The sequence below is a fragment of the Lotus japonicus genome, chromosome 1 (genome assembly GCF_012489685.1).
Source record: "Lotus japonicus ecotype B-129 chromosome 1, LjGifu_v1.2".
NCBI lineage: Eukaryota > Viridiplantae > Streptophyta > Magnoliopsida > Fabales > Fabaceae > Lotus > Lotus japonicus.
Genome location: NC_080041.1, coordinates 19055229 through 19073224, shown reverse-complemented (window position 1 = coordinate 19073224; position 17996 = coordinate 19055229). Strand labels below are relative to the sequence as shown.

Sequence of the window (17996 nt, the reverse complement as noted above, 5' to 3'; positions counted from 1 at the left end):
CTATGTAATTTTGCTTTCACAAAATCTTTTAATTTTAAAAGTAAGATTTTTCTCTCTTCTCGTTTGACATCTTCTTCAATCCCTTTCCGATGAAGCAAAAAAAAAAACTTCTTCTTCAACCTTCTAGACTTCTGCTTCCCTAGTTCCAAAAAAACCTTAGCAGTTGTTTCTTTGTCGGCATGTGGAGATTTGGGAATGTATATTCTCACGTTTATTATAAGGTTGAAAATTTGATTTTCAGGATAATCCATTCCCAAGTAAAAGATTATCGTTAGTATTCCCTTCAATTCATTCCTTGAGATAAGTTGACCGGTTGAGGATATTGTATTTTCATGAAAAGTGAGTTCTTTTAAATATAAACTTCCACTCCACATATTTTATCATTTTTTTTTATTTATTATCATTTTAATTCAAGGCATGCGCTTGAACCCCTCTGCTAGGGTTTCAGGGGAAGATGGTGCGAGGTCGGCGGCGACGGGTCTAGAGGGAGCGACAGGTGCTCGCGACGGTGGCTTCGTGGATGGCGAGATGGAAGGCGGAGCTCTGGTTGGCGAATCAAACGGTGTTCCAGGCGGATTCAACGGCGGAAGAAGGAGCTGTTACTCTGTTTTTATCGATGGGATTGAAGATAAGGTTTATTACTTACATCTTCGCCATCTCTGCTCGAAGTTCGGTAAGGTTCTCAATCTCTTCGTCCAACGGCAGAGAAAGAGTGGAAGGATTTGGCGGTTTGGCTTTGTGCGCTTCGGGTTGCGAGAACAGGCGCTGAAGGCGGTTCGAGGCCTGAATGGGTTTCGTTTGGGGAACGCTTCCCTGGCGGTTTCCATGGCCAGATCCCCTCAGGGTTGTGGTTCCTCTTCGAACGCTGTTGGGTTTGGGCCTCAGGTCGTTTCTGCTCCTGGGCAGAGATGCTTTGGTTCTTCTCTTTCCTAGCGCGACGTTGTTCTGGGGCAGAAGAAGGCTATTGGGTTGAGTCCTTTTTCCGGGGATGAGTTAAGGATGTTGGATGGTGTGGGTTGTTTGGATGTAGAGGGGTCGAGATTTCCGTTTTCGGTTCTCTTTCCAGAAATTTCAGCTGTGGAGTCCGTCTTGGATGTTGAAGGGAGCGGCGGAGTTTGGTCTGGCGGTGCTGATTCTGGGTGCGCGGTCTTTGATGCGGATAGAGAGGAGTCTTGGACGAGAGGTGGGTTAGGGGTTGTTGAGACAGAGGGTGCGGTTGTTGCACAGAGGGGTGCTTCTGTTGCTTCTCTTCTTGGCTTGCGGGGATTTTGGGAGAATGGCCCAGCTTTTCTTCTCAAAGGTCCCTCGGCTGGGAGTTGGCCTCGTTTTCTTCCCTCTGGTCTCCGTTTCAGTTTGTCCCCTGCTCCCTCTCTTCTGTCGGATTATTTGGGCTCTAGGAGCTTGGCGGCTTGGAGGACTTTCTCTCCCGGGATTCTGTCTCTGGATGGTTCGAGCTGTGGGTTTGAGCTTTTGGAAAAGTCCTGGTTTTCTGGTTTGGCTTCCTCAGGTGCGTGCGCAGTCAGGGCTGGGGTCTGTCCGCTTCAGGTGACCACGCTGACTTTGCCAGAGCCTCCTCCTCTCTCGGTTGTGGCTCCTTTTGCTGGGAGGGTGGAGGTCGCTGGTTCTGTGTTTGAGGTGGGCGCGTCTGGTATGGTTCTCTCTCAGCTTCCCCGACGGCGCGGTCGTCCTAAGAAGTCTCCTCCTTCCTACGTGAGTTCTTGTGCCCGCTCCCCGGCGTGCGAAGAGGTGCGGGTGGTCGATGAGGATCCTTCGCCCTTGGCGTCGCCGACTTCTTTTCCTTCTAGCGGGTGGGCCCTACTTCACGCGTTCGAAAAAGACGTGGCTTCTTGGCAAAGTTTTGGGTCTGGAGTTTGAAGGAAGCGACGTTGAGGCTTTTAGAGGTTTGGAAAAAGTCTACGTAGATCATTTCACAGCATGACCTTTGGTTTTTTCGAGCTATGGTCCTAGGAATTGTATAGGGTTTGTCTGTGCCTTTTTTCCCTGGTGCGGGTTTGTTTGTAATCCGGTGTTGATCCTTTTGTGCGGTCTAATTGGGTTCCCTTTGTGCGTCGTGGTGCCTTGTTTTTTTTTTGGGGCTTCCTGCGCTCCCTAAGGGTGCTGTCCTTAGGGGTTTTTTGTGGTCATTAATATATTTCCTTTATCTTTCAAAAAAAAAATATTTTATCATTTTTTTCTTTCTATTTTAAGCTTTATTAATTTTGAAATAAATAAAGTTAGAAACAAGAATAATAAATACATAGACTAAACATATGTATAAAGTTTACTAGAAGTCATATTCCTAAGAATGTGGTTCATGCGTGATTTCAAATCTTGAAACAAATTTACTATTTGTTTAAAACTGTCTTTACTCTGATTTTTGGTAAAATTACAAGTAAATTCAAGGATCAATCCATAAATTGGATTAGATTCCTATTTTATGGGCTCTTCAAGTGTGACGGCTTATAGGCAATTTATGTGCATTTTCAAGAGTTAAAAATAAAGAAATTGAAAGATGAAAGAAGATTGCATGAAATAAAAAGATAATCAAAGAGAAGACAAGTAAGAACAAAACAAATTTATTACTGGAATGGTAAATAGTGGAAGGAACCCGTCTACTGGACACTCGTTGAAGCCGTTTGCCATAACCGTGGGCTTGAGGACTTTTTTAGAGCTTTGCAGTCATTTAGGAATCCAACCCCTTGTTCATATTACAAACTGATATTTATAGAGTTTGAGAGGAAACTACTACTCTAATCCTACTGTGGAGACTAAATCTTAAAAAATAACTCCCTACATAATAGCCACACACTTGGCATAATTACAAATAAAATAACTTGCAACAACTTGTATCAACTTCCCGTAGCTATACGTCAGGTAACTCCTTGCACCACTTCCACCTCCATAATTGCCTCGTTCCACTTTCTTTGACAGCTGCCATCTTCAATTTATTCCATTGTTTCTTCAAGTTAGTTTCATCTTCATGCTACATGGATAACCAATAGCACAACATGAATTTCGACAAAGAAATATGACATAATATATGTTAAAAACAGAAACGTGTAACCAAGAAAACTGGAAGGAATGTGTTATTCATAATTCAGCAAACTAGGCTATTTATAGCCTTTACAAAACAGAAGATAAGTAACAAACCACACTTATAATAATCTTATAGTGTGATGCCTAAAAACAAATAAAAAACTAATTCTATCTTCTGAAGATAGAATCTAACAACAAGCTTATCAAATAAAGACTAAACAGAAAATATAACAAACTATATCTAACATTCCCTCCCTTAAGCTAATGTATCTGCACTTAGATTACTTTAGAAACTTCCGTGACACCAAGCATGCCACGAAGCTTCTCAAACTGCTCCAGCTTTATTGGTTTAGTCATGATATCTGCAATCTGATCCTGAGAGTTGCAGTAGCTTAGCTTAATAACTCCATCATTCACCAAGTCTCTTAAGAAATGGAATCTTACGTCAATATGCTTGCTTTTACCATGAAACACCGGATTCTTAGATAGTTGTATAGTGAAGCTGTTATCACACATGATCTCAGTACTTGTCTTCTCTTCAACTCCAATTTTCTCTAACACCCTTATGAGCCAAACACATTGACACGCACATAAAGCTGCAGCAATATACTCTGCTTCCGTAGTAGAGAGAGCAACCACATATTGTTTCTTTGAGGACCAAGAAACAACTCCAGAACCCAGCATAAACACAAACCTAGAGGTACTTCTCCGATCATCCAAGTCTCCAGCATAATCATTGTCTGGAAAGGCCATGAGCTTCATGTTGCTTCCTCCTTTCTTATAGAAGATTCCAAGATCAGTTGTGCCTTTTAAATACCTTAAAATTCTTTTTGCTGCAAGCCAGTGTGACATAGTGGGACTGGACATGAATCTGCTTATCAAACTAACACCATACATCAAGTCAGGCCTGGTTACAGTCAGGTACATAAGGCTTCCAACCACCTGTTTGAAAAGAGTTTCATCAACTCTAACTCCACCCTCATCTTTAGAAAGCTTTGTGCCTGGAACTGTTGGATTCTTCACTGCATTACTATCCCTCATATCAAACCTTGCTAACACGTCTCTTGCATACCTCCTCTGACATATGAAAATTCCATCTTAACATTGTTTAACCTCTACTCCAAGAAAGTACTTCATCTTCCCTAAGTCAGACATATCAAATTCCAGCATCATTGAACTTTTAAACTCATCACACATGACTCTATCATTCCCAGTAAAGATCAAGTCATCAACATAAAGACTTACTATTAATATTCTTCCTCCTTTCGACTTTGTGAACAATATGTGCTCACTAGGACATCTTTCAAAATCTTCGCGCACAAAATAAGCTTCAATTCTACTGTACCAAGCACGAAGCGCTTGTTTAAGGCCGTATAATGCCTTCTTCAGCCTATAGACTTTATCTTCTTCACCTTTCCTTATAAATCCCTTAGGTTGCTGCACAAACACTTCCTCCTTAAGCTCCCCATGAAGAAAAGCACTCTTCACATCGAGCTGAAAAACCTCCCAACTGAATTGAGCAGCCACTTCAAGTATTACACGAATGGTGTCAAGTCTTGCTACCGGAGCAAATACTTCAGTGTAGTCTACTTCATGGCGTTGTGCATACCCTTTTGCCACTAGCCTCACTTTGAACTTCTCCACATCCCCATCTTCATTAAGCTTAGTTTTGAACACCCACTTAACTCCAATGGGTTTGACTCCTTTAGGAAGCACAGTGAGTTCCCAGCTTTGGTTTCTTTCTATGGATTCAATTTCTGCTGACATTGCGTCCCTCCATTTCTTGTTTTTCACTGCTTCTCCAAATGAAACTGGGTCGTTCTCAGTCACCATCATCATTGCATTCAAGTTTTCTTCTAATCCTTCCCTTGTTTCATAATCTGCAAACCAGCTTGGTACTCTTCTTTCTCGCACAACCCTCCCTTCAACCAGTTCTTCGGGTGTATTAGAGATTGGCTCATTAGGAAGTGACTCAGGAAGACTGTTACTTGAGCTACTGGAATTGCTACTTAAGTTGTTCAGATCTGTCCTGCCATTTTCCTCTTCATTCTGGTCTTCTTCTCCATCATTATTATCTTCATCTTCTGATGACCCGGGTGTTTAAGCTATTTTTCTAGTTTATTTCCACGCAATTTGATATATTATTTAGGATATTTTGGTCATTTTAAGTCACTTCATGATTATTTCATGCATTTTACTATTTTTATGTGGTTTTTAGTATTTTAATATATGTTTATGATTTTTATTTAGATTTATTAGGATTTAAGTTATTTTATTTTTAATTGATATGTTTTATTTTGAGTTATTATCTTTTTAATATTTTATTTTGATTTATTTTATCTTTTTAGGATTTTCAGAATAAAAGGTAAAAAGAAAATCAGGAATAATGGAGCTTATCTGGCGCTGTTGTTCCATGGAATCTACTATGCACGTGCGGAGATCAGATGGCTGCAGCTTCATTCCCTGCCATGTGGCTTATTTTTGCCAGGGGTCTACCATAAGACCATGCACCCATGAAGCACTTGAATCCACACTTAAAGATTGGTCCAATTAGTAGCTGACACGTGGCAGAAGCAGGTTTTTGACCTATTTGGAAGAATGATCACGTGGTTGGAATAGGGACGGAAACAGACGGAAATAAAGAAACAGGAGCCATATATATTGAGATTGAATATATATGGCTTAATTGCAACTTTGGTCCCCGACGTTTATCAATGCCACGATTTTGGTCTCCCACCTAATTTAATTACATGGATGGTCCCCGACGTTGTAGGTCGTGTGCAACGTTAGTCCTACCGTTTATTTCTTAATGGAGGAGACTTACGTGGACGTCTAGTTGGAAAGAAAAATGAGGTATGAGGAGAGAGGGAAGCACGTGAGTATCACGTGAACTCACGTGAACCTTATATGAACCCATTATACCCAAATCTGAAACCCTAGGGATCTAAATCGTGTTACCTTCTTCGTTCTAGGGAGGTCAGAGGTTTGGGTATAATGGGTTCAGATAAGGGTCACGTGATACTCACGTGCTGCCCTCTCTCCTCATACCTCATTTCTCTCTCCAATTGAACGTCTACGTAAGCCTCCTCCATTAAGAAATAAACGGTAGGACTAACGTTGCACACGACCTACAACGTCGGGGACCATCCATGTAATTAAATTAGGTGGGGGACCAAAATCGTGGTATTGGTAAACGTCGGGGACCAAAGTTGCAATTAAGCCAATATATATTGTGTGTGGGAGGTGATTAGAGATTGGGACGTGAAATTGTCTAGGAATATTAGATAGCAGCTTTTGAGCCTTTTCCTGGAGTTAACCCTAGCATTAGAGCTTTTTGAAGAACCTTTATTTTTCTCAATAAATTATTTGATCATGAAAGCCATGCTTGGCTAAACCTCCGTAGGTACTTGGGGTGTTCGGTTTGATTCTCTTGACCTTATGTTTTGATTTACTTTTTGACTCATGAATCCTATTTTTATTTATGAATTTCTCATCTTTTATCTATGAATCTTTATGCATGAAGATTAACTTTGCTATTTTGTATGCGATTGAGAAATCGGTAGAAAATAGAGATCCGGTGAGGAATTGATTAGGAACGCCTACGCCTTAGAGATAAGGGTAACTTCTAATTGTGTTGGCTAGTAACTAAGTGTTTTAATTCTCCAATTGAATTCGTCTAGGAACTAAGAGATTAGTGTTAGCAGTTTAATTGGAAGTTCTGCGTAGTTAAGAGATTATCACGTAGAAACTTAGGTAAGCACCATAAATAAGTTAGATAATTCATGAGTTAATTAGTCTATTAAGAACATAAGTGAAATTGATGAAATTCTACCCTAGGTACTTCCCCTTTTGATTGCTCTCAATACTACGTACTTGCTTTTCGCTGAACTTTGCAACTTTAAATTAAGTTCTTTTTCAACAATTATTTCCCCCAAAAAAAAACCTTTTTACTTAGTCTTTTTAGTTATTTAATAGGTTAAATTGATTTAGACGACCGCAATCCTTGAGTTCGATAATTTATTACTTCTTAACGAATAGATACACTTGCCTAGGAGTTATCATCTTCCCATTCTAGTATATCCAGCTTAATTTCTTCCTCTATTCTGCCCCAGTCCCAACTTTCTTCTTCTTCAAATACAACATCTTTACTGACAATGATCTTCTTTGATACTGGAACATACAACCTCCATGCCTTGGACTCATCACTGACTCCTAAAAAAACACATTTTTTGCTCTTATCATCCAGCTTGCTCCTCCTTTGATCTGGTACATGAACATGTGCTACACATTCGAAAATTCGAAAATAATGAACCACTGGTTTCTCACCACTCCAAGCCTCTTCTGGAGTCTTGTTTTCAACTGCTACTATCGGACACCGATTCTGAATATGCACACACCATCTCACAGCCTCAGACCAGAAGACCTTAGGAACTTGCTTCTCATTTAACATAGATCGAACAACATTCATAATCGTCCTATTCTTCCTCTCGGCGACTCCGTTCTGCTAAGGGGTATAAGTTGTTGTTAATTGTCTATTGATACCCTGTGATCGACAAAACTCGTCAAACTCGTTTGAGGTGAACTCACAAACCCTATCTGTCCGCAAGCAAGTTATGTGTGCGCCTATCTCCTTTTCAACACCAGCCTTATACTCTTTGAATTTAACAAAAGCTTCTGACTTCTCATGTAAGAAATAAACCCAAGTCTTCCGAGTATGATCATCTATAAAACTTAAGATGTACCTCTTGTCACTGTTCCAAGATGGCTTGATAGGACCACATATATCCGAATGCACTAGCTGCAACTGTTTTGACGCCCTCCACAAGCTCCTCTTTGGCACAGGCTCTCTATGTTGCTTTCCGGTTAAACATGTAGTGCATATCTTCTCTGGAGACTCCAAAGAGGGTAAACCAACCACCATCTTCTTGTGCGAAAGTGTTCTAAGCCCCTTGTGATTCAGATGCCCAAAACGACAATGCTACATGTGTGCTTCTTTCTGCGAGACAGCTTCAGCTTGAAGACACACAGACCTCTTTGGTGCCATAGAAGCTAACAGAAAGAACATTATATTCCCACTCATATTAGTCTGCATAATCACCCCTCTCATAGGATGAAATACTTTGCAAGTTCCATCCTGAATCAGAATGGCTAGCCCCTTCTCTTGAAGTTGTCCTATGCTTAATAAATTGTTCTTAAGCTCAGGAATGTAATATACATCAGATATTACCTGGGTTATGCCATTCAATTGCATACGTATACTTCCTTTTGCTACCACTGCCATTCTCGTATCATTCCCAAGCTTTACTGTCCGACTGAAATCTTCTTCCAGATCCAAGAACCATTCTTTGTTTCCCTTCATATGATTGCTGCAGCCTGAGTCAAGATACCATACCTCTTGTTTCTTTGTTTGATGGGGTTCTACATAGGCCATCAGTAGAAGCTCCTCTTCTTCCTCCAACTCAGCATAATTTACTTTCTTTTCCCAATCAGGACACTCGTATTGAAAGTGTCCCAACCTATGGCATTTGTAACATTCAATAACCTCTTTATTTAGAGATTGTCTCCCTCTACCTCTGCCACGTCCTCCTCTAGGTGCACCTCGACCTCTTCCTCTGCTGGACCTATCTTCTTGAGCCACTTTCAAGACATGTTCCTCCTCTTGGTGTCCTTGCATCCTTTGTTCATGAACAAGGAGACTTCCATGCAATTCATCAATGCTCAAGATACTTAAATCATTTGATTCCTCTATCGAACAAACAACATAATTGAACTTGGAAGTCAATGATCTAAGTATCTTACTGACCACAGTACTATGCTCCATTGTCTCACCATTTGATTTCATCTTGTTTACCACAATCAAGGTTCTCCCCAAGAAACTGTCTACCTTCTCTCCTTCTTTCATGGCAAGCAAATCAAACTCCCTTCTCATTACTTGAAGTTGTTCCCTTTTCACCTTTGAGGACCCATGATACTTCTGTTTCATTGAGTTCCAGATTTCCTTCGACGTCTCCTTGTCAAGAATTGTTTCCAAGATTTCTCTACCAATTGCCTGGAACAAATAGTTCTTAACCTTGAGATCTTTGAGCTTGGCCTCCTCCACGGCCTTCATTTGCTCCTCACTCGCTGGTGTTGTCCCAGTTTCCAATACTGGAATCCCTTCATCCACCAGACTCCACATCTCCTTGCTCCGCAGAAAGTTCTCCATCGTCATCGACCAATAATCATAATGGCCATCGAACTTCGGAATGGCTGGTTGCTCAAACTTCTCTGAGTCAGACATTCTGATCTCTCTGTGTTTAACTCACACTCACTGAATCAGGCCCCTTTCGGAGCTCTGATACCAATTGTTAAAAACAGAAACTTGTAACCAAGAAAACCGGAAGGAATGTGTTATTCATAATTCAGCAAACTAGGCTATTTATAGCCTTTACAAAACAGAAGATAAGTAACAAACCACACTTATAATAATCCGATAGTGTGATGCCTAAAAACAGATAAAAAACTAATTCTATCTTCTGAAGATAGAACCTAACAACAAGCTTATCAAATAAAGACTAAACAGAAAATATAACAAACTATATTTAACAGTATATTGCCAATACAATCAATAGCACCACTTGGCCATATTAATTTGTCAAGTGAAATTTTGGTATTAACAAACTGATGCACTCTTTTCTATATTATTAATTTGTCAAGTGAAATTTTGGTATTAACAAACTGATACAATCAAAATGACGTTACTCCGCTACATTGTTAGTATAAAATAAGAGAGTTTGTTACCTTTAATTGATTATTTAGAACATGAATAACTTTTTTTTTGTGAAAGAAACATGAATAACTAAATTGCAAATTATAGAAGTTTATTAGGGAAGTACTAAAATTAAGCCTAGCTTTTTTTTTTGAAAATAAATTAAGCCAAGCTAAAAGAATATATGAAACATCTCCATATTAAATTGGTATGACACAAATGCCCTTAGAAAAAGCATTCATATTGACGAGTTGATCGAAAGAAACATGGACATTTCTGTCATTTACCATATGCCTGACGTGTTGTCCCCCAAATCCAACAAAAACAAGTGGTGAAATCGTGTTTTATTCCCTGTCTGTCCACATTCCCATCTCGAAACTCCCAATCCTAAGTCTCAAACCCTTCTTTTGTCTTCTCTTGTGTCTTTCTATTTTCCCGCGTCCATTGTCACCGCCACCAAACCTTGCTCCTTGCAATGGCTCCAGTTACTCGAAGAGTCCCGTTTCCAAAGGTTGTCATCGAGAGAGACACTGATTCTGAACAGAGTTCATCCGAAGAAGAAGAAGAAGCACTTGAAGATGATGAAGAAGAAGCACTTGAACATGAACAAGAAGAAGAAAATGGGGTTGCTGAAATTGGAAAGAATGAGAAACTGGAAGTGGGTTTGGACGCAAACAGGAAAGGGAAAACACCAATCACTCTGCCTCTCAGAAAAGTTTGCAAGGTTACTCATTTTGAGAAAAAAAATTAAATTTGTGACGGTTTATTTTGCAAAGTTGCTTCTTTTCTTATTAATCTTGGGACTATTTTGTGATAATGGTTTCTGGGTATTGTTGTTGATGGTGTTCTAGGTGTGTAAGAAGCCTGGACATGAATCAGGCTTCAAGGGTGCTACGTATATTGATTGTCCAATGAAGCCTTGCTTCCTGTGTAAAACTCCTGGTAAGTCTTGTCTTCCTCACACTAGTGAATGTGGTATTTTCAAAATGCATCACCACATTTTTTTTAAATGTATTTCTTATTTAAATGCTTTGATTGATTGATAGTATTTTACTCTTCATTTTAGTTAACAAGGATTAGGATTGCTATATTTGTCATCTACTCATCTTGTTTCATTTGTTATGTGGCTTTCTTGTAACTTGTTAATCTCTTGGATTTATTTTTGGCTTATATATTTTTTTTATCTGTTGTGCTTTTGATTTGAAGGACATACTACTTTGACTTGCCCACATCGGTTCAGTACTGAGCATGGAGTTGTTCCGGCGCCCCGGAAAAAAACATGTAAACCTTTTGAATATGTGTTTGAACGCCAGCTAAGACCAGGCATTCCTTCAGTAAGCCTATGCTTATGCTAACTATTTGTTTGATTTCCTTTTTTTTTCTGTTGCGAAAAACATTTCATTTTGTCCTATGCCATTATTGTGCTGCTGGGAACTCTCTACCTGTTTCAATGTGGTACTGTTATAATTTTTGTTTTAAGCATCAGTTTGATGCGATTCTCGCTTTGTGCATCTTGAATTAAACTAAACAAGTTAGTTTTGGCCCATTTTAGTTTATTTTGTTTTTAATTTGCTTAATGTTGGGAATAAATTCTCATGCATGTCCATTTTGCTCTTTAGTTAGTTATTATGATCAGGCATAACCATAACTAGTGAAGGTAATACATACCATATCTTAGTTTGGTGTATTGAGATAAGTTAGTTAGTCTCATCAACTTCTAATTTCAACATGGAATCATGGTAAAGCTACCAAAATCTTCCAAGTTTGATTTGGTTATCCTTATAGTTGTTTTCGGAATCTGCAGGAAATCATGCCTGTATTTCTCATTAACAATTATCATGCTTGCCTCAATCTATTTTAAGCTCTCTTGGTTTCCCTTGCAATAGTGTATATCCTTTTTTAAGTCATACTCACCCAGCAAATGCTCTTTCTACCTATGTTGTCAATCCCAGTTCCGAGCTTGTCGCGGCCAGCCTCAAAACTGGGATAGCGGAATCCCGGAAAGCGGGATTGTTGGGATAGTGAATTATTGTCTATATTTTGTATAATTTATACCATATATATATATATATATACATACGAAATCAATTATAAATAGAGGATAGAACAAAGGAGAAGAGGGTCGAAGTGGGTAGAACATAGGTGACACTCGCCAGAGAAAGGTCGGAGGTCCTTTCGTGGTGGTTGTCAGTCGGTTCAGGATCGAAGAGAGAGAAGGTGCAAAGATAGAACATAGAGAAGAGGGTTGAAGTGGGTAGAAGAGAGAGAAAGGTTGAACAAAATCAAAGTTCTAGGGTTTTTTCTGTTGTGAAAACCTGGAAATACCCCTAAATAAAACCCCCATCGTTTACATTTGAGGGGCATTTCTGGAAAATTGTTATCCTGCCGGGATGGCCGAGACAGTTGACTGGGATGGGATGGGAAAATTCGTCCTATGGCATGGCTGGGATGGGAACCTGGGATCCCGCGAGATCCCGCCCAGATTGACAACTTAGCTTGCTACATTTACTGAATGACATGTGCTTCAAGTTGCATCAGGTTCATAATATTCTACATTCTTTGTTAGCATCGTAGCATTAAGGCATATATGATTTACTTATGCTTGTGATCCTTTGAATCTTATCGAGGTGAATAATTGGCAATATTATATGAATCATTGAGACCTGTTCAAACATGTGTCATTTTTATGACTCCATATTCCATTATGATTATGTATTCCCTCTTGTTCGATGTTATTAATTAGAGCTGGTATAATGAGATCCTTATGATGCTTGTATAATTAGATCGTTGTCATAAGTTTAATGTTTTTCCTCCCTTTGCAATAGATCAAGCCCAAATATGTGATCCCAGACCAAGTGAATTGTGCTGTCATCAGATATCACAGCAGACGGATAACATGCTTGGAGTTTCACCCCACAAAGAATAACATCATATTATCGGGAGACAAGGTTATTACATTACATATTTATGATAAATTACACTAATTACACTAATTGGGATTAATGTCAAGGTTGCCTTCTTTTATCCACTCATTTCTTGTTTTTTTCCTGCTTTGGTCCTAAAAGAAAGGACAACTTGGAGTTTGGGATTTTGTTAGGGTGCATGAGAAGGTAGTCTACGGGAACATACATTCTTGTTTACTGAATAACATGAAGTAAGTTGTTTTTATGATACCATGGCCTTGTAATTATCTCATTTCCCTCCTTCATGATTGCATTTATTTGTATGTCTTGGTCTGGACTCCAAATGATTGTTTCTAAATGGAAAACTTTGTAGGTTTAATCCTACAAATGATTGTATGGTCTATTCTGCATCCTCAGATGGAACCATTAGTTTTACCGACTTAGAGACTGGAATATCATCCTCTCTAATGAACCTGAACCCTGAAGGATGGCAGGTAGTATTTTTTTTCTAGAAATTTTTTCTTAAATTATTCTGTAATCTTGTCTTTTAACTTCTTGACTACATGGATATGACCAAAGATAATTCTGGAAGGCTCTTTGTTAATTGTAATATCTGAAGACTTCGCCTATTATGATGTTCTTCTTTGCCATGCCATTCATTTCCAGTTGTGTTATACTGTTAGATCATGCTTGATTTTATAATTGTGGGGTTTATTTTAATTTTTTGGACGGGAATTCCTGGTTTGGGGAGCAAAGGGCTATATTAGTGGCTGACAGAAGTGAGAGAACGAGCCAAATGAATCTGGTTGAGTTTTTGACTTTTACTAATTGGAAAGATGTGTAACATCATTTTTCTTGCCTTTGGCTTTTACTTTGGGGAATGAGGTGGTGGACTGTGGTAACAATCAATGTGCAAAAAGTAGAAGAAGATTCATTGAAGTTTTCTGTATAAGTTTATCTTGTTCTTTTGCAATAAAAGGCTTACTTGTATATTTTGTTTTCATTAGGGTCCAAGCACTTGGAAGATGCTCTATGGCATGGATATTAACTCTGAGAAAGGTCTTGTACTTGTTGCTGATAACTTTGGTTTTCTTCACTTGTGAGTAACTTCTTTGTGCCTTCCTTCTTTCCTGAAATTATTTAAGATACTGAACGATACAAGTTGTATATTATAATAAAGTTATGACTGATTGCATCACTCTTGGAAAGCTCACTTGATTTTTATGCTTCACTGCTAGTTTGTTATACTTCATTGTTGAGATATATTAAGAGATATCTATTAGGATATATCTGTTTGAGATAGATTTGTTAGGATATGGTTTCTTACAGGATTAGATTATATATTAGAGTAAAATACACTCCCCTCCCTTGACACATTCACTTATTACACTCCCCTCTCCTCTTATTTTAAAACATATTTTCCCCTCCTCTATTAAATAAAAATATATACTTTTTACCCTATTTTTGGATTTCCTGTTAACCTCTGTTAACCCCCACCTTTAATGAAAGTTTTTAGGTCCAAATTACCTTTTTTTACTCCCCTTTTAACTTACTCCCCTGTACCTCGTATTCATCCGTCTCCATGAACCCAAATCGGCAAGCACAAAAAAAACGTGAAGAATACGATCCACTCCTCTCCCCTGCTGATTGATTCTGCTCACCATGTCCTTTGCCAGATTTTTTGTTGTTTGGCTTGAAGATTTGAGAGAGAGCAAAATAGCTTAGCGTTACGAAAGAAATATGCTTAATTTATTCAGTAAAAATGCCTTCCTTTAACATCATGTGAGTTACCACAAAATTTTCATTTCCTTTTTTCACCATTGAAACCAATGAGCAGGAGATACACAATTACACAAAGCACTTATTCACTAATTCTTCAAGAAGATAATTAAGCAAGCCAAGACCCTTACTAGTTACTAGTACTAAGGCAATAGGCAATATTTTTCCCTGAGAAGATAAGCAGATCCTTAGAAGGAGAAAATATATAGGACAATAAAATTAGTGGTGGGGGTTTGGTTCATAGATACAGGGGAGTAAATTAAAAGGGGGGTTAAGAAGGGTAATTTGGACCTACGAACTTTTATTAACAGTGAGGGTTAACGGAAAATTTTAAAATAGGGTAAAAAGTATTTATTTTTATTTAATAGGGGAGGGGAGAGTGTATTTAAAATAAGAGGGGAGGGGAGTGTAATAAGTGTATGTGTCAAGTGTGGGGAGTGTATTTTACTCTTTATAATATTATGATTTTGTTATGATAGATTAGGATTAGAGAGATTTTATTGTTTTAGAGCTAGTAGTTGACTAGGAAACCTATAGGAATCTAGTCTTTAAATATTGTACTTCTGAATCAAGTATTATCAATTAATTAATGAAGTATCAATCAAGTATTAACAATTACTTAGAATACTTTCATTTTCTCTCTTCATAAACTAAGAGTAAATCCTATAATTTCAACATTTACCGTCTTGACATGTCTCTACTTATATTTAGTGTTTTTCTGTAAAAGGATATATTATTACATGAGTGTTCCATGTGCATGGTGTAATCTTTGAACTATCAATGCTTATAGTCCTCAATTGAAATTTACATCAAATTTAGCTGGCTATAAATTTTGAACATGTTCTTTTTTCTTAATTTTCTTTTCATTGTATAGTCATTCGTGATAAGTTAGTGGTTATCATGCGATGTGAATGCTCACACCTGTCCTAACAACGCACTCTATTGATTATCTTACAACCTATTGAGTTCATTAACTATTTGAAGTTATTTGAAAACTTGATATTTGCTGTAAGTAAGGCCTGTCTTTATTCAATTCTAAGGGAGTTTAAATATTCCAAGGAAAACATGAGAACATTTATAATCAATGTTGTTGTTTTTTTGTTCTTGGTTAGGACTTAGGACTAAAAATCTTATCCCTCTAACATGTAGCCATGCTTTTCACTTGTGAAAGAAATTAGATAAGCAAATATATGTGATCTGCTATTGCATTTTTAGGGTTGACATGCGCTCCAACAACAAGACTGGTAATGCAATTTTGATCCATAAAAAAAACACCAAAGTTGTTGGTATCCATTGCAATCCAATTGAGCCAGATATCCTTTTGACTTGTGGAAATGATCATTATGTGAGTTCTTAACTTCAATAATATATTAAAACTATTTATTTGATATATGAACATCTGTTTCAAGCTGGTCTGTACTAGCCTTTGAAACATGTAATGGTTTGTTTTCTAGGCTCGCGTTTGGGATATACGTCGAATGGAAACGGGATCATCCATTTATGACCTTAAGCACAACCGTGTTGTTAGCTCTGCATATTTCTCTCCGGTATCTGGGAACAAAATTCTTACTACATCACTTGACAACCGTCTTCGTGTATGGGATTCTATCTTTGGTAAAATGGACTCTCCTAGCCGAGAAATCGTACATAGTCATGACTTCAATCGGTATTTGACCCCGTTTAAAGCTGAATGGGATCCAAAGGTATTTTCTATTGTAAAGTTTGTGATTTTTCAATCTGTTATACTGGATAATCTAGTATCCTTATGGTTGAAGATAATTGATTCGATTGTTGTGCAGTTGTTTACGACATTTCCTTTATTATTTTCTTCTGTTATTGAGGAACGTTATTGTTTATGTTATTGTAGGATCCGTCAGAGTCCCTTGCTGTTGTTGGTCGTTATATAAGTGAAAATTATAATGGGGCTGCTCTGCATCCCATTGATTTCATAGATGTCAGTACAGGGAAATTGGTTGCTGAAGTCATGGACCCAAACATCACAACCATCAGTCCAGTGAATAAGCTGCATCCAAACGATGATATCCTGGCATCTGGGAGTTCTAGGTATAAATTATCTTGCTGATCCTAACGCACTAGAGAATGACGTTTTTTATTTTTCTACTTTTTATTTATGAAAAAAGATCTGTTCATGAATTCTTTAGGCTGGTATGAAAAAAGATCTGTTCATAAATTATCTTTTCAAACTTTTTACCATCTTTGGTGATCTGCAGTGTGTTTGTGAACACGTTCCACCACAACAAAACGCCAGTTTTTCTAATCCATGAATTTCTTCCGTCTCACAAATGTAGCATGGAACGTGAGCAAATGTGTTCGCAAACACACTCATAACCTAAGTTGGAATTTTAAATTACAAGTGCTCTTTGATGATCTGTTTTGGAAGCAGTATTTTACTTTCCTCCTAAGAGTATTGCTATTAAAAGATGAAACTGATATTGTATTCATTTCTGACTCAGTTCAGTCTCTTAGGGCTGGATGCATAAGTATATCATTATACAAATTATCCAATGTTTCTAGTTACGACTATTAAATATGCTTGGACTATATATATAATTATATATATATACATATATGTTTGTTAGATTCAGGAATTGACTTCAACTATGGTTTTAGAAAGGTATAAAACCTTGGGGTCCTAAAGTCTGATTGTTAATTTGGTTCTTGGACTTACCTGGTATAATTTTTCAGTTCTCTGTTCATTTGGAAGCCCAAAGAGAAGTCTGAGCCTGTCCATGAGAAGGATGAAAGCAAAATTGTGGTTTGTGGAAGAGCTGAGAAGAAACGTGGTAAGAAACGTGGTGCTGATACTGACGAATCCGATAACGAGGGATTCAATTCCAAGCTTAAGAAGTCCAAATTCCAAAAGACGTCCAAATCCCAAAAGACTAAATGGAAATTGTCTATTAAGGATTAGTGCTGAATTATGAAATAACTCCTGTAAAGCGTATTTAAGATGTTCCCTTTTTTCAGATATTTTGAATGTCTTCCAATCCAACTGCTAACCCTGTATAGGTGGTCAAGCTCCCCTCCTAGTTTTATTTTTTTGGTGCTGGATGGGTGCTGCTATCACAGTGAGCTATCTCCCGTGGCTTTCTCCCCTTGAAGGAAGATTTTGTATGCTTGTCTTGGAGCCATGACTCTTATGTGATTATTCTCCTTTTGTAGTGTTTTGTGTATCTTATTAGCAGAAGACAATGAACCTTTTTTGTTGATGTTTCTAAAGGTAGTCTTCAGGCTTTAGATTGTTATTCTATCTTCATGCTTTTATGAGCTTATCTTTCTTTTAGTATCTTTGAGTGCTTAGAGGCATAGAAGCATGTACTAAACCTAGAAAGCTCAATGCTTCTAGATGCACTATAGACCGGATTGGATCAGATTTGAATTTATAGACAAATCATTAGGTGACAAAATAACAAAATTCATGAGATTTGATCGGAAGATTTTACCTTCAAAGTCAATCTAATTCAACTCGCAAACATCTTTAGTGGTGAGGCATGGGATATGTAACATGA

General features: G+C 38.0%; 2 protein-coding genes across 2 annotated transcripts; both read left to right on the top strand.

Annotated features, from left to right (window-relative positions):
• The first annotated feature begins 417 nt into the window (after positions 1 to 417).
• LOC130729214 (eukaryotic translation initiation factor 3 subunit G-like) lies at positions 418 to 933 on the top strand. The gene has a single exon (XM_057580882.1). The coding sequence runs from the start codon at positions 418 to 420 to the stop codon at positions 931 to 933; it is 516 nt and encodes a 171-aa protein (XP_057436865.1).
• A 9201-nt stretch (positions 934 to 10134) lies between these two features.
• Positions 10135 to 17737, top strand: LOC130733998 (protein DAMAGED DNA-BINDING 2). The gene is made up of 11 exons (XM_057586289.1): positions 10135 to 10508; positions 10636 to 10726; positions 10991 to 11118; positions 12610 to 12732; positions 12850 to 12938; positions 13061 to 13181; positions 13695 to 13786; positions 15682 to 15811; positions 15921 to 16169; positions 16334 to 16530; positions 17173 to 17737. The coding sequence occupies exons 1-11, from the start codon at positions 10260 to 10262 to the stop codon at positions 17396 to 17398; spliced, it is 1695 nt and encodes a 564-aa protein (XP_057442272.1). The 5' UTR covers positions 10135 to 10259; the 3' UTR covers positions 17399 to 17737.
• Positions 17738 to 17996: the final 259 nt, after the last annotated feature.